The sequence below is a fragment of the Nestor notabilis genome, unplaced genomic scaffold (genome assembly GCF_000696875.1).
Source record: "Nestor notabilis isolate BGI_N333 unplaced genomic scaffold, ASM69687v1 scaffold4966, whole genome shotgun sequence".
NCBI lineage: Eukaryota > Metazoa > Chordata > Aves > Psittaciformes > Psittacidae > Nestor > Nestor notabilis.
Window position 1 is genome coordinate 1293 of NW_009932257.1, and position 22594 is coordinate 23886.

The following is a 22594-nucleotide window of genomic DNA, read 5'->3' on the forward strand; positions in this document are numbered from 1 at the left end:
GCTGTGGATTTTTCTAGCCTTTCTTCCGGGCTGCCCAAGCAAGTGGCTGAGCCTGGATCTAGCTGGAGGTACGAGTTGTACCACATCTAATGCAAACCAGCCCTGATAGCATTTCATTGCATCCCAACAGACCCTGGTGCTGCACGAAGTCATCATTACACATCCAAGGTCCAGCTGAGCAGAAATGCCCTGGGCAATCCTACTGCTGGTAAACTGAGGCTGTGGAGTGGGTGCTCAGCATTTGGCCTCTGGCTGTTTTTTTAACTAAATGCACTTAACAGAAAAATGTGGTGGTTTCCCAGGCCTGATGCTGGCTGCTGGAGCATCCGGCCCCATCCTGGCTGCCTGGCTAACATTGCCTGTCTTTACCCCATGTATCTTCCTATTGCAAAGGAGACAGTGAAGAAAAAGCGGGAGAGGATTGTGAGTGAGTTTGGGAAGCTGCATCGTCTGCTGGCTGATGAGGAGAAGCTTCTGCTCCAGAAGCTGGAGGAGGAGGAGAAGAGGATTCTGCTGTTGATCAATGAAAACCTGGCCAGGCTGATGGAGCAGAAGTGCTTGCTGGAGGAGCTGATCCTGGAGATAAAGGAGAAGATCCATCAGCCAGCTGATGGGCTGCTCAAGGTCAGGCGATGCTGCCAGCCCCATTAACTCAATCCTCATGCCTTTGCTGTCTGGGTGGGTGGCCAGGGCCAGATTGGCTGGGGGGGAGCCTCTGGAGCCTCACACCCAGAATGGTTTTTCTCTTCTCCTTCTAGGACATGAAGAATGTCCTGAGCAGGTAGGTACCCATGCCAGTTCCTTCTACTGTCCCAGCTGCCTCCAGGCACTGAGATGTTCGTGTCTGGTCCATCTCAGCCACCCCCCAGAGCCAAACAAAGGTCTCACCTGGCCTTGTGGTGTGTGAGATGTGTCCCCTCCTAAGGGACATACTGCTCAGCTGGCCTTGCTCCTTCCTTCCCACAGCCTGGCACAGCCACTCACCACATCGTTTAGCTCTGGTCCCATCATAGAATCCCAGACTGGTTTGGCTTGGAAAGGACCTTAACATCACCCAGTTCCACTCCTTGCCACGGGCAGGGACACCTCACACCAGTCCATGTTTTGGCCTTGAACACTGCTAGGGAGGGGCCAGCCACAGCTTCTCTGGGCACCCTGTGCCAGTGCCTCAGCACCCTCACAGGGAAGAGCTTCTGCCCCAGAGCTCATCTCAATCTCCCCTCTGGCAGGTTAAAGCCATTCCCCCTTGTCCTGTCCCTCCATTCCTTGTCCAAAGCCCCTTCCAGGTTTCTTGCAGCCTCTGTAGGCACTGGAAACTGCTCAACCTGCTTGTCACACTCATCAGCCTTGCTGATATGCAAGCAGTTACCCCTACTGCTCACAGCCAAATAGGTCAAGGGGCGAGTTGCATCTGTGCAACCAAAAGGCATTAACAGCCCAGCAGGAGGCTGGCAGTGCTGGGGGCTCTGGATACAGTCCGTGGGCATCACTCTCCTTTCAGGTGTGAGGGGGTAACATTCCCATCCCCCAAGGCTGTGTCTGTGACTCTGAAGGAGGACTACAGCATCCCGGAGCGCTGCCTGGGCGTGAGGGACATGCTGAAGCAGTTCAAAGGTAAGGCTTTGTGCTAGCTCCTGGCACACTGGCATCCTGGTTCACAGCCCCCTCCCTTCCCACCCATACCCTGGAGCTTGAGGAGTTGTTTTCAACAAGCTTTGTCCAACTGGTTTGTTTACTGATGAGTTCAGGCTGGTTTCATGGAGGGGAGACCCTCCTCTTTGTGGTCTTGGATGGGTTGTGAGGTGACCCTGAAGTCTAGGAGGTCACTCAGGAGTTTCAGGCTCCGCATTGCCCACAAAATCCTTCTGTCAGTGTTGGTTGTTTCTGAAGCTGTGCTGCGGGCAGCGGAGCCATCCTCATTCTGTTCCTGCTGTGCAGCCGGATGCCAAATACTTTGATGTGGTTTATGGTTAGCATGATCTTCTGTGTTGCACTTCTCCACTGCTGGGCAGCACTGGGAGCTGTGCAAAACCATGGGCACAAGCAGATAAATGTGGGAGGTGGGAAGATCTGGAAAAGCCCCGCGTGCAAGTTGCAGGCACCTGCTCAGGTGCATGCTTGCAGACCTCTGAAGCCCCGTCTGTCCTTCCACCCTTCTCTCACTCCAGTGGATGTGACTCTGGACCCTGAGACGGCGCACCCTGAGCTCACCCTGTCTGAGGACTGCAAGAGCGTGCGACGTGGGAGCAAGAAGCTACTTCTGTCCCTTTTTGACAACCCCAAGAGGTTCAGCACGGCTCCAGTGGTGCTGGGGAGTCAGGTCTTCTTCTCAGGCCGCTGTTACTGGGAGGTACAGGTGGGAGACAAGCCAGAGTGGGGCTTGGGGCTGTGCAGGGAGTCTGCCAGCCGGAAGGGCAACATCCTTTTCTCCCCCAACAACGGCTACTGGGTGCTGCGACTGCAAAACGGGGGCAACTATGAGGCCCTTACCTCGCCTGTCTCCCCTTTGACCCTGAACGTGAGACCCCGGCGCATTGGGATCTTCCTGGACTACGAGGCAGGAGAAATCTCCTTTTACAATGTGAGCGACCGCTCCCATGTTTACACCTTCACCGACAGGTTTTCGGGAAACCTCCGGCCTCTCTTTTTCCTGGGTGCCTTTTTGGGATCTTGGGTCAGGGACACACAAGGGACTGGGTGCATCATCCTGTGACAGCGGCTGCTCTGGCTTCTCACTGATGAGCAGGGACCTGGGAGCTCAATCAGTTCCTCCTGCAAGCAAGACAGCACCAGGGAAATACCTGCATGCCTTGTCAGGGTCCTGGCAGGGTCTGTGTGCTCCTGGCTGCTGGGGGTGACCTGACAAGTGCAACACCCGCCGTGTGCCTTGCCTGTGCTGGGAAGGACACTTTGCACTGGAGACATGCCATAACCCTTGGTGCTGCTGATGGGGACAGGGGAGCCCCCTAACCACCAGTGCCCTGCTGCTCATCTCATGGGCTGCTGGAGAAGGTACACACCCAGCCTAATGCATAGTGCTGATTTTAGTGTGAATTGTTCTGGAACAAGGCAATAAAGGGTTGATGTGGGGAGCCTGTGCAGTGAGCAGTGTGGTTTTGTGGCACTTTCATCCCCAGTCGTTAGCCCCAGCTAATCTGCAGCGTCTCAGAGGGCAAAGGATGCTGCTGTATCTGGTCTTGCCCAGCCTAAAGAGGGTCCTCGAGAGATCCTGCTGTGACATCAGTGAGACACTGCAGTAAGCTGGTCACCCCCCCAGCAGGGATTTGGTAGCAGCAGCTGCCTGCATAGTTGGCCATGCTTCAGCATCAAAGAGTCATAGAACCATGGAATAGTTTGGGTTGGAAGGGACTTAAAGCTCATGCAATGCCCTGCCATGGGCAGGGACACCTTCTACTAGAGCAGGTTGCTCCAAGCCCCTGTGTCCAACCTGGCCTTGAACACTGACAGGGATGGGCTAAGGCCTTTGGTGAAGGTGAGGGGACATCTGTGTGGGTGTGCACGGTTGCTGGGATGCTCTCTCTCATCCCATAGTGGGGTAGTAAACTCCAGGTCTGGCAGCTCCAACCCCTCCACCTCCCCTCACAAGCCACAAGGGTGGGAAATTTCTACACATGGGAAGTGGTGCATTATTGACCTCAGGACAGGGACACTACAGGGGCTGCAAAACTCTGGGAAAGGAAAATAACCCAGTTTCTGCTGATGTCTCTGAATTTGCCTTTGGTCTTTCCTTCCCCTGAGACATCCCCTGGAACATCTCTTCTGCTCCAGGCTGTATTCTTGCCCCAGCTTCTTGCCTCAGGCTGCCACTGTGTTGCTGGAGGAAAAGCTCTCAGGTCCTTAAGCTCCACTGTGGCATCAGCCAGCTGTAGTCATCTAAACCAAAGTGCCTGTGGTACACAGGGCCAGGAGACAGGAGACACTGCCTGGAGGCAGATGGGGTGGAGGTGATGCCAGCAGCTGTGGGCTGCCAGCTGGAGCTCACCCTTCAGAGAGAAATAATGAATCTGCTTAATTTAAAGATTAACTCAATTCAAACAAAATGAGACCTGGTAAAGTGTGGTCTTAAATGCTCAGCACAATTTCTCTGGGGATGTCCTGGATGGTGCTTTAGGAGTCTCCTAGTGAAAAATGATGCTGGACCTGAGACAGCAGCTCCTCTCAGCTTGACTTTCATTGCATTTTGGAGAATCTCACCCTTCTCCCTTTATTTTGAGAGCTGCACAGCAAAGAGAAGAGACCAGCTAGAAGTCCTAAGTTTGCCATGTCCCAGGAAGGAGAAGAGCAATGGGTCTCGGTGGGCTCTGCAGCTCATTGATCTCCATGGAGATCTTACAGAGGGAGTTTATGGAGCCTGGGGAGATAAGAAAGAGAGCCTTGCCCTTGGAGATCTTGTCAGAGGGCTGAAAGCAAAGGCAGTGGAGGGGTGGGAGAGTGATGAGGACAGCCAGGGAACCTGTTGTGCAGCGTGACAGTTGGGAAGGCACCAGGCTAAATGTCACCAGGGGCAGGAGGACATGGTAGGATGGAAACTGTCCAGAAAGCACGAGCAATCTGACTGTGGCAAGGTGACAGATGAGTGGCATTTGCTGTGGCACTGGAGGGATGAAGAGTGTTTCCAAAGAGGTGGGAGGAAGTGCAATAGTTCAGAGACCTTGCAAATAGGGGGAAGAAAAGAATGAGCGGGAAGGATATGAAATCACCCCAATGCAGCATCCAAAGCATTCCTAGAAATCATGAATCTGCCTCTCCCAGAAAGGAGAGTAAAGGTTGAAGGCATGAGATAGCTCTGAATAGGCTATAAAAATTTCTGGTTTACTCTCCACATCACCTGCAACTAAGAAACGGCTCAGGGCAGGTACCAGTCTGCTCTGAGATGCCCAGACTGGGTGACAATGGGCAGCTAGAGAAAAGCCAGGACCTGGCTTTTAGAGCTCCCTGGTGACTTAAGCTAAGCTGATCCTAAAGCTATTTGCAAGCAGATTTTCTGTTTAAGTCATGACAAGTTGAGCTGGCCCCTGTCCTTGGTGGAAGCTCATTTATTTCCCAGCTTTGGCCTCTATGCGGATCCTGCCCAGGAAGGACCAGGTCCTGCTTGGACCACCCACCTCAGCCATGAAGGAGGTCTGCATGGTACAGCATGGTCTGACCCAAGCAGGTGGATCTTTCTGCAAGTGCTCCTGCTCCCCAGATACCCAGCAAGTTGGTGACCCTCACACAGCATCCTAAGATTATTTATTGCCAAAGGGGCTGACCTATACGTGCCAGGATAATCAGTCACATCATATCTATTTGGTTTCTGTATGATGAAGGGAGATGGGCACATACATATGCATATACATATATTTTACAGGGATGTTTTGGGTTGATACAGTCTCTTGCTGTGGTGAATCCCAACCTGATCTGCTTAAGGTGTCTGGAGCTACTGAAGGCAGCAATCCCTTGAGATACCACGTCTGGCAGAACAGCCATGGATGGGGTGATCAGGGGGCTGTTCTTCTGACCAATCAGTAGACTAATGTCACATTTTTGGGCTGGGGCAGTTTGGTCACCCAGAGACACTGACAGTGTCCCCTGCAGCAAAATTTACAGACCTGAAGCTTTAGAAATGTGCTTTCTCAACAAACGTTAGCTTCCTTCTTTCTTTTCTAGTACAGTGAAAAATGCTTCTTCATCTTGGGAGGATGTGAGTAGTCATCTGTGTCTTTCTAAGAACTGAGCAGAAATGTTCTTGATTGCCACTTCTTCCTTCTGCTGGCTGTTACTGGGAAGGTGATACTCAGCCACCATATCTAGCATAATATTTCCGTGTCTTCCTCAGCTCTGGAAGTCTGGGACATATCACTACTTTAGGAAAATACTACTTTTGTATGCAGCATGCAAAACCATCCTCTTTTACATGCCTTTTTTTGGATGCTGTCTTCCCAGAAGAGTATCACCCATCTTGGTGTGTCTGGGAAGAGCTGTTTTGGGTGGAACACTGAGCCTCCCTCCCTGTAGCAAGGCAGGGCCCTGGTCCCTGGGATGGTGGGAAGGCACAGAGCTGGAACTGCTGAGTGCACTGGCATTTTACCTTCGGGATATCTAATTCCTCTCTGAAAAAAATGGAGACGTAAAAGACATCAGCCCACGATCCTTGGTTGCCACTAATCCCTACCTCACTGAGCCCCCCCAGCTCCTCCTTCTGTGCAATGCCAGACTCTGACTTCCAGGCCTCCTGGTTGTCTTTATACCTCAAAAAGCCTACAGACACACCAGGGTGATACAGACAAAAAGTATGTAGAAGTGTGCATGTCTATTATAATAATGGTGTTGTTCTTATCATAGTAATGATTTTATTTTTATTCACCGCTTGGCTTTCCCAGGCTTTTCATTAAAAACACCTACTTTTATATACATTGCACAAAACGTTCAGTAAATACCACGCTCTAGTTTCAGGATGTCTTGTAGTAGTTTACAAATTCTGAAACCCTTGACACCACCACTCTTGTCTTGGTCTGAATCTAGAGGAAACCGCCCGTGAAGTCTCCCTCCTCTTGGGTCTCAGTATCCCCACTATGTGCAGAGCAATCCCTGGGTGTGGATTCGAGCTCATGGTGACATGGGTACTGCAGCCTCTGCCTGCCTGCCTCTGCTCCTGACCACTTTCCTGCATTCCTCCACCTCCTCCTTTGCAGAGCCTGGCGGCTCTGAAGATCTCTAGGGTTGCCTTCTCCATGCACACGCTGCTTGCTTGCTGGCTGGCCTGGGAGGCAGCTGCTAGCTTGCTCAAAGCTGCTGTCTGCCTTTGCCTTGATCGTGCAGGCTTCATTCACACCTCGGTGCTGGGGGTGTGGGTTAACAAGAGCGCTGCGTTCCTCACATGAACTTCTCTGAGCTGTCACGCGTAGGTGGGTGCAAGATCAAGAAAGACATGAGCAATTCAGGACTCCCTGCAGGCTCCCTCAATAGTATTGAGGAGTTAGCTGAGGTAACCAGGGTGGGTGTCTGCTGTAGGTGGCTTGAATGTGACCTGGGTTGTTAAGGACATTGGTGCATGGTGTTGTTTGCAGCAGGCTCAAACAGTACACGGGCTGCATGGTGCTCCCTGGATGACTCTGCACTGTGTATCCTTCAACAAGAAACCCCAAGGCTGTGGGACTGCTCCCACAGGGACAGATGGAGCTTGTACCCAAGAAGAACTGTGGAGACTCAAGCTGTTTAGGGATGACCTCATGGCAGGTCTTCCCCCTCCTGTCCTCGCTCCTGCTGTTCCCTGCAGCGAGGACACCTCTGGGCACTCAGCTTTGTGCCAATCTCAGTCTCTCCAGGGTGAAGCTACAGGGCTCTAGCGCTCAGCTATGGGGCAGGCTGGTACCCAACAACCAAGGTGTCCTTGGTCTGCAGCGTGGCTGTGATAAGCCCAGCTCCCAGAACAGGCCATGGGGCATGTGGTGCCTGGGGTGTCAGGGCTGTGACCAAACCCACTGCCCTCCTGTGGGAGCAGCTCCTTGTCACCCAGGCACAGCCACCTTCATGGTGATGTCCACCCGAACCTCCTGCCCAGCAGCATCTCGGGGAAGGGTGCTCTGGCCCTGCTCACTGGCACAGCTCTCCACCTAACCTCCTCCTCCCCAGATGCTATTTTAGGCTGGGTGCAGTCAACGCTGTACCTGGAAGACTGACCTGGTGCTCACCACCCTGTGGGCTGAGGATCTGGGGGCTGCAGTTCCTGACATGGCAAGGTGCCTGACATACCTGATAGGCTCCTTCCTCCCTCAAACATCCCCTTGTCTGCCTGGTCCCCTCCAGCCCCACCTGAGGCTCTGCTCTCTGGATGGCTCCCACCCAGCCTTTGCCCTGTGTCTGCTCATCCTCACCCCTCCCAGGAGCCCCCTTCCTTCAGCTCTGTGGCCCCTCACATATCAAAGACATGGAGCTGCTGGAGCAAGTCCAGAGGGGGACACAGAGATGCTGCGAGGGCTGGAGCAGCTCTGCTGTGAGCCAGGCTGAGAGAGCTGGGCTGGGGCAGCTGGAGAAGAGAAGGCTCCTGAAGGGGACACCTTAGAGCAGCTCCAGGGCCTAAAGGGGCTCCAGGAAACCTGGAGAGGGGCTTTGGACAAGGGCCTGTAGGGACAGGCCAAGGGGAATGGCTTTAACCTGCCAGAGGGGAGATTGAGATGAGCTCTTAGGCAGAAGTTCTTCCCTGGGAGGGTGCTGAGGCACTGGCACAGGGTGCCCAGAGAAGCTGTGGCTGCCCCATCCCTGGCAGTGTTCAAGGCCAAGTTGGACACAGGGGCTTGGAGCAACCTGCTCTAGTGGAAGGTGTTCCTGCCCGTGGCAGGGATTGGAAGTGGATGAGCTTTAAGGTCCCTTCAACCCAACCCATTCTGTGTTTCTATAATTCCTGCCCTGCTCCCATGTGTCTCACTGATGTTCATGTCTGTCGTCCCAAACTCAGTATGTGAACACTGGAGGATGGAGCTGAGTGCAGGCAGGTCTCTGACTTGAGTCTTTTCCACCGGGCTGCCTTAAAGACACCAGAAGTCCAGGCAGGGGGAACCCGAACCCTTGTTCATCCGACAGCGTGTGTCCAGAGCTGATCAGAGGAAATTAAATGCTATCAGTGGTGTGCTCCATCTCCTTCAGCTCCAGTGGGAGACCAGCCCCAGGGCTGCAGTGGAGATGTCTGCCATCTTTGAGGCACTGAGACAAAGCACCTTTTCTCATAAGGGGGCACGTCTGCTATAAATGAGAGTTTAATGAAATACAATTTAATCTTGTAGTGAAACGTATTTTTTCCATTCTCAGCTCAGGGAATAGCTGATCCATTTTAGCTGAAGGCCTCAGAAAACTTGCCCTGAAACAGCCAGTATGTTAAATTTCAGCCCCTAAAGGTAACATTATAATAGACTATAATGGGGCCAGCGATGGAATTTAACCAGTTGCCAGTAGTTATAATAAGTAGTGATTAAACACCTTATAAAAAGAGTGAGCCAAGCTACCTGAATGTAATCTATGCCCTTCTCACAACTTCTCCTTCATGGCTTTTCTCTTCCTTTTTTTTGCAAAACAAGGATGTTCAGATAGTGAAATCTTGTGGGAGTTTCCACAGCATAGAAAAGGGAATAAAGAACATGTTGCCACTATAATAATTTTGGCTACTGTCATTGCAAAGAATTTCAATAGAGGCAAAGACATAAATTTTTTAGAAAAATATTTCTTTATTGAAATTTGAATTAAATATTACATCAAAAATTCAATTCATTAAACATAGAAAATATAACCAGTGCACAAGTCTTCGTTTAAATAAATACATCTTTTAAATTATATTCTTGCTTGTCTGGAATGGAGTTATTGCACGTTATCCCTCCCTTATAAAAAAAATAAATAGCAAAGCACTGAAATCAGATTCTGGAGCATCTTCAGTTTCTCAGCTCTCTTTAAATGCCATGCAAGCACTTCCGATGGAGCCTGCAGACGGCCGTGGCACTCTCGTCCGGCGGTGGGGGACATGGGTGGCAGGATCTCACTGCAGCTCTAGGTCATTCACGTACTCCTGGACCCAGTCCTGCTCGGGGTTGGCGCAGACTTGGCGGCCCTTCTTTGTGACAAACCTGTGGGGTGCAGAGAGGTAAGTTTTCGGTGGGAGGGCACTGCATGGAGAGGAGCCCTGCCCCAAACCCCGGCTTTCTTGGGAATCGGCAGAATTTGGGCATGCAGGATGCCATGACCATCACATCCGGCTGCCACCAACTAGTCTGCAAAGTGGCAGAGCAGGACTGGCTTGAGCCCACGGAGCATCCCCTCATACCTCTTGTCCTCCCTTCCCTCCCATCCCTGGGGTCAGCCGCCATCCCCTGTAACTGTGAAAAGGGTCTTTCCCTGGTTGGATCCCCAGCCCAAAGGGAAAGCCCACCGCCGCCCAGGAGGAGAGGACTTACACAACTGCTGGCTGAGGGCACTGGCTGCTGGTCTCATAGTACTCCACCACGAAGCTGCGGGGCAGTTGCCGGGAGATGTAGGAGAAGCAGCAGGAGGTTGGTGGGTCGGAGCCAACTGTGAAGGGCAAAGATAGCTGTTGTCAGTGACCAGGTCTGGGGAGCGTGTGGATTCTTTCCCTTTCTGGGCTCAGCCTGAACTGACACTGACAGAGCCCATGCCATGCTTTGAGCTCTGTCTTTCCCGTGGCAGGAGAACCCTGATGGCCCTGGAGCACCTGCCAGAGGGTGGTCTGACACAGGAAGGGAGCCGGGGACAGAAACACTGGCAGAAGACACCCTGTCCCAGCAGTGACATTTCTCCTGTCCCCATTCAGAGGGGAGCAGGAGAGCTGGACTTACTTGGTGCAGCAGACGTCTGGTAGCAGAAGGCAGCAACGAGGATGGCAAGGGCAGCCACAGAGCCCTTCATGTCAGCTGAGAAGTGGCGGCTGGAGCTGAAGCAGGCAAAAGGAGCTTGAAAGCCTCTTTTCTGTCTGCTGCCGAAACAGTCAGCAGCTCCCCAATTTATGGAGTGAGGAGGTCCATGCGGTGGCTTGTGTAGGCATGGTGGAATTTCCATCAGAGGAGAGGCTGCTCATGGTACAAGTCTCGTGATGGAACAAAGCAGCAGCCCCAGCCCCGGAAGGGTGAAGCTCCCCCCTTGATTCAGTGCCTTCCCAGTGACACAGGATATGAAATAATTAACCACTGCTATTTGTGCTACTTTCATGCATGTCCCTTAGCAAGAAGTTCCCCATGGAGGTTCCTGCATTTGCCAACAGGCTGCTGTTACCCAACCTGCCCAAGCAGCTTGTAGGTGAGAGTGCATCCTTCCAAGGGCAATGCAAATGGCCTGAAGAGTATGAATGAGAGGAGGCCCGTTAGGGAGAAAAGGGCTGAGGTGTCCTCTGCTGTGGACTGTTTCCCTCCCACATGTGCTGCCCCAGTAGCAGGAGATTGGAGCTTTCATCAGTAGGGTCCATGTCCTACTTGTGCTTCACATAGTTTAAAGGGACTCAAGGGCATGCCATGACAGCACTGCAGGCACCAGCACAGATAGATGTGGGCTTGAAATAAGAATCCCAGAAGCTGAAACACCAGGGATTGTTCACTGGGGAGAAGCTACCAGCCTACACACAGACTGCCATGGAGGTCTGCCAAAGTCCTCCCTGTCCCTGAGGAGGAGAGGGAAGGCCTGACAGGGACATGATAGATGCTCTGGGAAGAGCTGAGGGCTGTGCAGCTGTAATGAGATGTTCCTAGGAGGACATCTCTTCTCAACAGGAAGCAGATGCATTTCTTGGACATGTCTCCGTATCATCATTTTCAGTGCTCCCAGTCACTCAGTAAATAACCTCATGGTTTCCAAATATCACTCCAGAGCCTCATGGTATGCACAGCCCACCGCCAGCCATGGCAGATTAGCTCCATGCAGGTGAACTGCTCTGCTCTGTGCAGGTAGAGGGGTCTGGAGGAGAACATAGTCCTGGACTTGCACAGGAGAAGTCCCAGAGGTGGCCCATCTTCAAAGAGTCTCCTGTTGGGAGCCATGGTGGTGTGTCTGCCCCTCACCCTGCTGGAGAAAATGCCAAGCTGAGCATCACCTTCCTTCCTGGCTACCCCGTGGCCCTGTCCGTCCTCCACTTTGCCACTTGCAGAGAGAGAGGCACCTGGCAGGCTCACTCATCAGTTCAGACCTCACTCCCTACTCTGCTTGTCAGCCTCCTTGTCCCCAGGTATCCTGGGAGGATGAGGAGAGAGGCTGCCACCGCAGGCAGGGCGCCCAGCCAAGCAGGGGCCGGGAACCCGGTGGCCAGGCAGACATCAGCTGGACCAGGAACCGGCTCTGAGCTTGTGTCAGCTTAACTTGGCTCCTCTGCCTGGCTGCTTGGGGAATATAACTTGCAGATGTACGTAAGAGCGTGGTTTGCCTCTGAGCTGTTCCCTGTGATTGTACCTTCAAGCGTTCATGGGTCATGTCTTGAGATGTGCCTCCTACAGCCGTCTGGCCCTGTCCTGCTCCCAAGGCACATGATGTGGGTAGAGCAGGCAGGCAAAATTCTTTTTATGGTGAGGAAATGTTCTGATAAAAAATGAGTTTCATTAAATCAGAAAAACTAGTTGGAAATTCACACTGGTTATTCAAATGTTTTCTGTGAGGTAATTTTCCATTTCAGGCAGCTGAAAACCTCCATGCCTTTATATCTTTGCAAACAAGTAGGTGCCGAATTGATTTGGACTGTCAAAGACCATTTTTTAATTAATAAACCAAAAATAATTTCTTAGTTTAGCTGAGTCAGTTTAGGATTAGTTCAACCTAGGTAATGTGTGTTACAGGAGCTGTGTAAGGGCTGAAACTTTTCTAGTGCTGAAAGCCAAAAATAACCCCAAATTTAGGGTGTTTGCTTCCTAGGGGTCTGGCTTTTGCCTAGAAACCTGACAAAGGCCCCCACTCTGCCAGTGCTTTGCAAGCTGGATGAAGTGAGAGGCTGTACTCATACCAGTGATGCCCTGGGATGTTGCCACATATGCCTAAAAAACGCATCCTGACTCGCTCCACCACATTCCAGGCATTATGAAACCAGAAAGTAATTTCTTCTAGCTCTTGCACCTTTTAGGAAGAGAGGATGCTGCATGTCTCAGGTGAAGGAGCATCTAACCTGGGACGTGCTCTGAGGTGGAGAGACAGCCACGGAAAAGTGGCCAAAGTGGGCTGGAGCATCTCAGGGGGAATAATTTGGTTCACAGTACATCAAAATGCTGGTCTGAGATGGAAGTTTTCCCACCATGGCTCCAGGTGGTTTCATAGAATGATAGATTCTATTTCCAATCCCTGCCACGGGCAAGAACACCTTCCACTAGAGCAGGTTGCTCCAAGCCCCTGTGTCCAACCTGGCCTTGAACACTGCCAGGGATGGGGCAGCCACAGTTTCTCTGGGCACCCTGTGCCAGTGCCTCAGCACCCTCACAGGGAAGAACTTCTGCCTAAGAGCTCATCTCAATCTCCCCTCTTAAATCTCTTCAGGAATCATGGCCAGCCTGTGTTCTACCCTTGCTCCCACCAGCAGCCCTCAGTGCTTGCGGTCAGCAGGACAGGCCATCTGAGGTTGTCTGGATGATATTGCATCAATTTACATAGAGGAATATGATGAAGCTTTTCTGCAAGCCCCCAAAATACCCCAGGAGAAAGCGCTAAGTAAAGCAAATGCCCAAAATAAATCTGGTAATAGCAGAAATAGGGAAATTATTGGTCTCAAATGAAAGGGGAACCCTGAAAAAAATGGTGAGACTGGCTGATGTAAGTTGCTATTGATAGCTGGGTTTAATGCCGACGAGTCAGGATTCACTCGGAAAAGGAAGTGCTTAATAATGTCCTGAGTTCAGAAACTGCCTCTGGGCCAAGCTCCACTTCCCCCCGCAGCAGTCTCTGTACCATCCTGCTCCGAGTTTGGGCACAGGTGACTTTCCACCAGTGCACAGAAATTTTGCCCCCACCATTCTCAGTGTTTCTGGAGAAATGTTGGAATTCTGTAGATGACGTCAGGCCCCAGAACTGGCTCCAGTGGGAACCTGTCCTGTGGCAGTGGCTGGGAAGCACAGGTCTACACCATGCAGGGTGAAGGGGCGAGTGTGACCATCCTGACCGGGTGTGAGTGAGCACTGGGCACTGCTGGCTGTGCTGCACAGGAAACTCCTTCATGCTCCCTGAAATCATGTCATGCCAGGAAGATGTTTGTGGCCAATAAGAAAAATGTTATCTTGTTAAGGGTTTAATCTTTCTCCAGCAAGGGCTTTTTCTGAAAAAACAAATAAAACAACCACAAAACATCCCTGGCAGTGTTCAAAGCAAGGCTGGATGGGAGTTGGATCAACCTGCTCTAGTGGAAAGTGTCCCTGCCCATGGCAGGGAGCTGGAACTGGATGAGCTTTAAGGTCCCTTCCAATCCAAACCAGTCTGGAATTCCATGATTCTATGAAAAAAGGCTCCTTGCTCACTCTGCTAGGATAAAAAAGAAAATCAGTTTCTAAACCAACCCAGTGGGTCTTGTTTGCTAATCATTATCAAGAAAAAGGCAAAGAAGCCAGCCAGAAATAGATTACTTTCACTGTCATTGCTGCTCCTGGAGCCCAGCTCTCCAGGAGGCTTGGGTGGTCTGGCTGTGGGTGGCCTGCAGAGCACAGGGTGAGTGGCTGCACCCCACGGGTGCTTAGGGAATATCCGAGCATCTCGACCTTCCCTGATCACAGAGGGGGCTGAGACCAGGGTTGTTGTCCTTTAAACTTGTGTCAGAGCCATTGCCACAGCTGGGGACTTCCCTGTGCATGGCCCTTGGACCTCCTGAAGACCCTGTGCCCACCAGCAGCAGTGTGCTGGCAGGGACATGTCAGGTGTCAGTCCCCCCCCCCAGCACTGACAGGGGAAGTATGAGCTTTCCAACGAGGTGTGAGCTTTCCGTCTGCCGTGGTCATGCACGGAGACCGGCAGCGGTGCTCAGATGTTTACAAGCCTTATGCTTTATTTTGGACTCACTGCAAGACTGCAAACCACTTCCCATGTGTGGGGGCTGTTTGTAGATTAGGGTGCTCTGCAGGTCCTGCTCCCTGTGATGTTGAGGGTTTTGCTAACCCAGATGGGCTTGTGCCCTTTAAAAGGGCCATTGTCCAGCTGCCCGGGCCAGCTCTGGCTCTGCCTGGCACAAGCATCCCCTGGGGCGGAGGGGAGGGCTCAAGGAGTTCTGTTGTGCCGCGACCCCACAGCCTCCCCATGCGGCCTCCTGCATCCCTCTGGACCGTGCAGGGATGTGCAGCTGCAGGAGGGACTTGCTGGGGATGGTTAGCTGGTGAGAACAGAGGGGATCTCAGCTCGGTCTGGGATCACCTTTGCCCCGGGCTGTGAGTGGAGGGACAAGGCTGTTGTCCCCAGGGCACCCCATACCCAGAGCTCACATCTGCTTGTGGGCTTATGGGCAAGAGGAGAAAATGGCCAGCAGGAGTGATGGGAATGGGATAAAAGGCCTTTACATGTTCCAAGGTCCTTCTGATGGTGCTACAGTGCCAGGGCCTGGATGGCGTAGCAGTCATGTTGTACCCCCAGAGGAAGGCAGATGAGGCTTCTCCATCAGCCTGGCAGAGCCCTCACCATCACAGGGGCAAACTGCACTGCTTCCCTCTGCCCTGGGGTATGTGCTTTGTGGCTCTTGGAGAGAGCAGGATTTCAGGAGGAGCTTGAAGGAGCCCCAAAGCCTCTGGGCTAATCCTTGTCACCATCTATCACAGGGGACAAAGACTCAACACCCACTATAACATTCTTCTGTACAGTCTTCCTGTTTGAATAATTTAAGCTTTCTTTTTCTACCCTGCTCACACCAAAACAAATCTCATGCCCCAGTCTGAGTGAGGCTAAAATGATAATGGCTCATTTCCAGGAGTAATAAAGGAAGATTGACAGTGATCAGCTTACACAGACTGCAGGAACTGTGACAAAAGGGGCTCTGGGATTTGACAGAGAAGCAAAAAGCAGTGTATAGAAACAGAAAGCTGAAAGCAGAAGCTGGCCTCAGAGCCTGTTGAGGGTGCCTTGCTCTGGGAGTTCCATGGCGGGGGAGAGGTGCCACCCTTCCAGGAGGCTCCTCAGCACTGCAGAGGAAACATCATCGCAGCTGACAAAGGGCAGTGTTGTCAGCACTAAATAGTTTGTGCAGATGACACAACCAAGGACCGCAGCTGCAGCAGCTCCTTGCAGACACTCCTCCAGCTCTGTCAGATTCATTAGCAGTAAATGACGTCTCCTTTCCTTCCACTGACCATCTCAGGGCTGCCAGATGGAGGACGGAGCTGCCTCATGCAGATCACATTGCACGCCCCATCACACCTCCCCTCCACACGGTGCTCCGTGTGCCGCCGGCCGTGTGGTTGCTCCTCACAGGCGGCAGGCTGGGGAGCAGAAGTTGTGAAGTTCCCATGAGCAAAGCCACCCCAGGCTGGTGTTAGCCGCAAAGCTGTCGTTCTGTAGCCACAACCCTTCTCACCCGGCAATGCAGCTTGCATTTGTCGCTTCCCTGTGCACACGCCAGCATGTGAGCTGAAGACATGGGGGAACATGAAACTCCCACTGTTGGTTTCTGCATGATTTATTTCCATGGTGAAAAGCCACAATTTGGTTTTGCTCGGCAGCAATTCACCAAAAGCTGGAGGCACTTCTTGTTCTGCCATAAACATCTGCCCAGAGCTACTCAGACATACCCAGGAAAAGCAGAGCTGGTCCTGCCAGGACTTGCTGCAAATTCAGCAGAACCCAGCACCTTTCCCCATACCTGTGTCAGGACATAGACAGTCTTTGGCCCCAATAAAAGCACACACTCTGCCACTCTGGTGATGTCTCTGCCCAGTTGCAGAGTCAGCTTGTGGCCTGCCACAGCCAACAGCACCAGTGGCCTGGGGTGTAACTCAGGGTAAGACCATGCAGGGAGGCAGGAGTGTGTAAGAGATCCTTCTGGGGAGAGTAAGTGTGGGGAGGAGCAGAGCGTCACCCATCTCAGGGGCTTTGGACCTTCCTTCTGTCCCTGCCAAAGACAAGCCACTTGGTGAGGGATGGTGTCTCCACTGCTCTCACTTGCTGCTCCAGGGTAGCTGAGCTGGGGATTTGTACTTCTAGAGGTGAAAATGCAGGTCCAGGAGCTCACCCACAGGCCTCAGCATCCTCTCTGCAGTGGAGGGGGGCTTTGACTCCAGCTGCATCCCCAGGCTGTGGTAGGATGTGAAGAAGACCCAGGTCACCCTCTCCCTGGTTTTCCCTGCTCCCTTGGAGCTGCCCTGAGCTGGTGACTTGCTGAGGCTTGAAAGTCTTTCCCGTACCAGGCAGGTTCTCCACCATTTGTTTCTCACCTTTTTGGCCAGAAAATCCATCTTGTACTCAAGGAAACTTTAGGAAGGATTTGTTCAGGCTGGCAAAATGTCTCTGGTGTGAAAACCTCCTCTTCCAGTGAACTCTGTGTTCCCCTGAGGGCTGAGGTTGAGGTGGCAAAAGACCTTCCTGCCTGCAAAGACCCTTCAAAGCAGGGTGAGACCCTGTCATTTGGTTTCTTTATGGAGGTCTGTGACTGTTAAGGTGACTGTGAGTAGTCAGGTGCCTCACCAACCTGGTGAGCCTGTGAAGGTGAGGTGGCTGACAAGATGGATGATGGTAGAGGGGTAAGTGGGTGTTTTTTGTCTCTAGTGAGGCTCCCATAACATCTGCATTGGTAAACTAATAAAGTATCACAGAATGACAGAATGTTTTGTGTTGGAAGGGACCTTAAAGCTCATCCAGCTCTAACCCCCTGCCATGGGCAGGGACACCTTCCACTAGAGCAGGTTGCTCCAAGCCCCTGTGTCCAACCTGGCCTTGAACACTGCCAGGGATGGGGCAGCCACAGCTTCTCTGGGCACCCTGAAGAGCTTCTGCCCAAGCTTCTGCCCAAGAGCTCATCTCAGTCTCCTCTCTGGCAGGTTAAAACCATTCCCCTTGTCCTGTCCCTCCATCCCTTGTCCAAAGCCCCTCTCCAGGTTTCTTGTAGGCTCTGATCTAAGAGTTCTCTGATCCAAGTATGGATTAGATAAATGGGAGTGAGAGGGGCTGAGAACTGGCTGAACAGCTGGGCTTGGAGGGCTGTGATGCATGGTACAAAGTCCAGCTGGAGGCCACCCGCCAGTGTGCAACCCCTGGGATCAGTACTGGGGCCAGTACTCTTTAATATCTTAATGATCTGGATGTCCGGACAAAGTGCACCCTCATCAAGTTTGCAGGTGATGCAAAGCTGGAAGAAGTGACTGGTGCACTAGAGGAACATGCTGCCATACAGAGGGACCTTGTCAGGCTGGAGAAAATACAAAAAAATCATGAAGTTCAACAAAGTCCTGTCCCTGGGGAGGGACACCCCTAGGCATGGGTATGTGCTGGTGCTGACCAGCTGGAAAGCAGTTTGGCATGAAAGGACCCAGGAGTCCTGGTAGACACCAAACTGGACATGAGCCGCAACTTGCCCTTGCCACAAAGAAGGCAACAGGCTCCTGGGGTGCACTAGGAGCATTGCCAGCATGTAGAGGGACATGATCCTTCCCCTCTGCTCAGCACTGGTGAAGCCGCTCCTAGAGTGCTGCGTCCAGTTCTGGACTCCCCAGTATGAGAGACATATGGACATATTGGAGAGAGTTCAGCAAAGGGCCACAGAAATGGTTAAGGGACAGGAACATCTCTCCTAGGAGTAAGGCTGGGAGAGCTGGGATTGTTCATCCTGGAGAACAGAGAGCTCTGGGGAATCTCATCAACATGTGTGTGGGGACCAAAGTAGACAGAGCTCAACTCTTCTCAGTAGTGTGCAATGACAGGACAAGAGGCAACAAGAAATTCTGTTTAAACAGCAGAAAAAATTTTATTGCTGAACACTGAAATAGTTTGCCCAGAGATGTTGTGGAGTCTCCATGCCTGGAGACACTCAAAGCCCATCGGGATGTGGCCCTGAGCAGCCTTCCCACTGACCCTGCTTGGAACAGGGGCTGGACTGGATGATCCTCAGGGTGCCTCCAGCCCCAGCTCCTCACCGGTCCTTGTTAAGCCCAGCACTGCGGGACAGGTAGGAGCAAAGCGCCCGCAGTCCTGCCACCTCTCAGCTCTACGTGGTGCAGCTTGGCAGCCTTTGGTAAATGCCCGACACAAACAGCACAAGCACGCTCCAGAGCTGCCCCTCTGGGTATTTTTTTCCAGAGTTGCATAATCTTAGGCAAGCATTGTGTCTTTTTGCTATACAGGCTCAGGGAAAATCCCTCCCGCACTTCAGATAAATAGTGCCATGTCACTTGGCACATTTAGTTTCCTTTTGATTTCATGAAATCGAAAATGAACACTGAGTCAGAGCTCAGCAGACTTGGCTCCAATGTGAACCATATCCCATTCTTTATGACTTCTTTTTTTTTCCCCTTGTTTGCTTTGGCGATTTCACTTTCGTGACATTCTTTCTCATCATCCTGGAATTTCCACTTCGGCTTCTCCCAGCTACCTCCAGAACTCCCTAATAAAAGGGAGCTGAATCCAGCTGCTGCAATCTGAGCCTCGTCTGCTGGAGCTTCTGGTCCTGCTCTGAGTGCCCTCACCTAACGGGAAGATGAAGGTCTCTGCAGCTGTTTTTGCTCTTCTCCTCATTGCAGCTTCTTGCTCCCAGACTTCCTCTGGCCCAGGTGAGTCTTACTTTTTCATTTGAGAACAGATCTGAGCTTTTGGTGTCATCCTCCATTGAGCTTCCCTGGCAGATAATCGGGAATTTTTCAGCATTTGTAGAGCTTTCCACTCTGCACTGGGATCAGCTACATGTAGGAATCCCAGAGTTAGAAAATCACCCATCCATCCATCCATCCATCCTTCCATCCATACATCTGTTCATCCAGCCATCCTAGACTCAGAGTACTGATTCCTGGTTGTAGTTTGGGGACTTCAGTCTCTGCTCTGGGGCTGGGGGAGGTGGAGAAATGAAGCTCTGAGCAACGACTGCGTAGGAATTTCCCCCAGTAGTCAACAGTGCTGTTCCTGGCACTGGACCAGATGATCCCCAACATCCACTTCAACTTTAATTATTCTCTAATTCCTCACCCCCTTCCCCACCAGCACAGCTCCACGAGCTGATGGGCTGGCTGCTCCCGAGGCACAGGCCAGCACATGCTCACATCAGCTCTCCTTGCCTGTTGCAGTTGGATCCGATGTCCCAATCTGCTGCTTCTCCTACACAGCCCACAAGCTCCCACATAGGCGCATCCTGCGTTATTACAGCACCAGCACCAGCTGCATGCTGCCAGCCATTGTGTAAGTACCAGCGTTGGCTCCTGGGTGTGGATGAGCTGGGGCAGTGCGGGGACAGTTCCTATGGGGTGTGTGTGTGAGTGACCAGGGCAGCTGTGGGCATGGGGGTCTGTAGGAACAGAGCAGGGTGAGGGGAGCCCCAAGGGGGAAGGGCTTGGGCAGGGACTGTGCGCTGGTGGGGATGCACATGGATGTTCCTGCAGGAGTTGAGGAGGCAGCGTAGGAAAAGGGATGGAGCAGGGGAAATCATAGAATCACAGACTGGTTTGGGTTGGAGGGACTTTAAACCTCAACTACTTCCATCCTGCCACGGGATGCTCCAGGGGCTCCAAGCCCCTGTGTCCAACCTGGCCTTGAACACTGCCAGGGATGGGGCAGTCACAGCTTCTGTGGGCACCTTGTGCCAGCGCCTCAGCACCCTCACAGGGAAGAACTTCCACCTTTAATTGCAGACAGCCACTGGTTTCAGCATCAGTTTAAGTCATGGCGGAGAATCTCTTGCAGTGTCCCAAAGCTAGGATCCAGGCTCTTCCAGGATGCAAGTTTGAGCTGAGATCTAATGTCTCATCCCTCTTCCACAGGTTCATCACAAAGAAAGGCCACCAGGTCTGTGCCAATCCCAGTCACACCTGGGTTCAAACGTACCTGAAAAACTCGAACTGAGCAAAGCAAGATGGCAAGCATAGCTGCTGTCATGCACGAGCTGCATTTTCCCAAGCTCCTGTGATGGAGCAGGACACTGGGGCAACAGGAGCTACTGAGCTCATGTCACCTGCAAGCAGCTCCAGGGGACCACTGGAAGGGCACCACAAGATGCCTCATGTTAGGGTGCTGCTGCTTGCCCTTGGCTTGCATGGACTGGTCTACAACTTCATTCATCTGCCCCGACACCTCCACCTGTGGCCTGGAAAGGCACATGGGACTGGACCTCTGTTGTAATATATTAAATTATTTAAGAAATTATCATATAGGATAGGCAGTACTTTGTGGGTAATAATGCTATTTATGAGAGAGTGGCAGGGAGGGTATTTATGGGAGGGTAGCTCAGAGTCTCAGTGTTGGATGATGGTTGGCCCTGGCTTATATATATGAAATCATGATTCTGGAAAATAAAGAATTTGGACAAATCCTCTGCTTTCTTCCCTTTGTGTGCCTCTGTGTTGTGTTCACCAGCACAGAGACAGAACCTCACCCTAAGCCTTTCTGCATACTCTATATGGCATGTGATGATGGAAAATGGTTTGAGGCAAACCCATGAAGTTTCGATACTGCAGACACATGAACATCCTCTGACACCTTGTTCCCCACCACATGCACCCCAGCCTCCCACATCCTCTACAGAATCAGACATGTTTCTATGCCCCGATGAGCCTCTTTCTTACATACATGAACATGCTGTCCACACATATGTCCCATATGCTTTCATGCTGCTCCCAGCCCCACACGCTGCACCCCAAACTGGTTCCTGGGCACCATGTGTGTGCAAGGCACTGGAGACAGGGTACGTTGCTGTAAGTGGTAAAATCCTGCCAGAAGCTTTGGTAGGTAAAGCAGAGAGAGCAGCTTCAGGGTGGGTGGGAGTAAACAGAGGGCATGGAGCTGCCAAGGTGCTGCGCCTGTGCTGGGAGTTGGCAGGTACCAGGACTCATGAGCTGTTTTGTCCACCCTCGTGCTGAGGGTGCTGGGGTGCCAATACCCTGCTGTTACCCACCCCTGACTGCTGTTTCTGCCAGCTAAACATCAGTGTTTCCCTGCACAGAGCCCACAGGCACCCACATACACACTGTCAGCACCCCACGGTGTCTCCTCACAAGTGCCTGTTCCTTTGAGACATCACCACATCTCTGCCCACCACCCCACTGTGCAGCCAGGTCCTGCCTAGCCCAGCAGTGCTGCCAGGAGAGGGGCAGGGACCCCAGCTTTCGTTCTGACCACCCTGATGGGGTTGTTCCTGTAAACCAAAAAGAACGGGTCAGCTATGCTGCAGGAGTAAAACAGCCACCAGCAAACCTGCCGCAGACATTCCTAGGACACAGCTTTGCATGGGAACATGAATGGGAGGGAGCAGGTCCAAAGGGTAAAAGCACAGCGCTGGGCACAGCTTTCCCATTGCAAACGTGTTCAGCAGTCCTCTGCTTCTGCAGATTGAGAAGCCATGCCCCCAACATCATGATCACCCAAAGCTGGCCTGGCCTTGCAGCTATCCTGCTCTTCTTCCTAATGTAAACAAAAGCCTTTCTCTTATTGCTTCATTTTTTCCAGTAGCTATAGATCAGACTTGGCCAGCCTGAGGCTGGGAAAGCACCTCAATGTTGTCTTGTGATTTCCCTTTAGTCTTGTCTTTTCCAGGATGGAAAGCTGGCTGCAGGCAGGAGGGCTCATGGGGCACCTGAGGAGTTTGCCCTCACAGCAAAGGGCAAACCCAGTCCAGGGCCCTGTATTGTGTCCCAGGAGATGATGCTGGTGATGGGGGACCACATCGGGGGCTCCTCTTCCATGGGGATGTCTCTGCTGGGGGGGTGATTTGGGAAAGACATACTGCCCGCCCTGCAGGGTCCCTGTGCTCCCACAGAGAAGCAGGGTCCCAGCAGAGAAGGTCAGGTCACGCCCAAGCAGGGACAAGGTGGGTCAACGTGTCTGAAAAAATCTTGTCCTGCTCTGTGGCCAGTGCTTACCACTGCCGAGGAGAGGCTGAAACCTGCAGAGAGCTGCATCCTGAGTGGGCTTCCCCACTGTGCCGTGAAACAAGGGAGCAGAGCGTGGCTGCTGCGTGGTGAGGGGGGGG

General features: G+C 52.3%; 3 protein-coding genes across 3 annotated transcripts in view; 2 read left to right on the forward strand and 1 right to left on the reverse strand.

Annotated features, from left to right (window-relative positions):
- The window catches only part of LOC104407109 (E3 ubiquitin-protein ligase TRIM39-like), a gene marked incomplete at its 5' end in the record, with an annotated part of 3728 nt that extends 1015 nt beyond the window's left edge, over positions 1-2713 (forward strand). The window contains 4 exons of the mRNA XM_010016294.1: positions 394-624; positions 759-781; positions 1502-1614; positions 2169-2713. Coding sequence (XP_010014596.1) covers positions 394-624; positions 759-781; positions 1502-1614; positions 2169-2713 — 912 coding nt within the window. The remainder of the gene's footprint in view (positions 1-393; positions 625-758; positions 782-1501; positions 1615-2168) is intronic.
- A 6813-nt stretch (positions 2714-9526) lies between these two features.
- Positions 9527-10410, reverse strand: LOC104407104 (C-C motif chemokine 4 homolog). The gene is made up of 3 exons (XM_010016290.1): positions 10341-10410; positions 9942-10056; positions 9527-9614 (listed from the first exon to the last, which is right to left on the reverse strand). Exons 1-3 carry the CDS (start codon positions 10408-10410, stop codon positions 9527-9529), a joined length of 273 nt encoding a protein of 90 aa, XP_010014592.1.
- Positions 10411-17153: 6743 nt separating this feature from the next.
- LOC104407110 (C-C motif chemokine 4-like) lies at positions 17154-20472 on the forward strand. Its single transcript, XM_010016295.1, is given in 4 exon segments — positions 17154-17171; positions 19082-19193; positions 19701-19812; positions 20391-20472. Coding segments are annotated over 4 exon segments (324 nt in total).
- The last annotated feature ends 2122 nt before the right edge of the window (positions 20473-22594 follow it).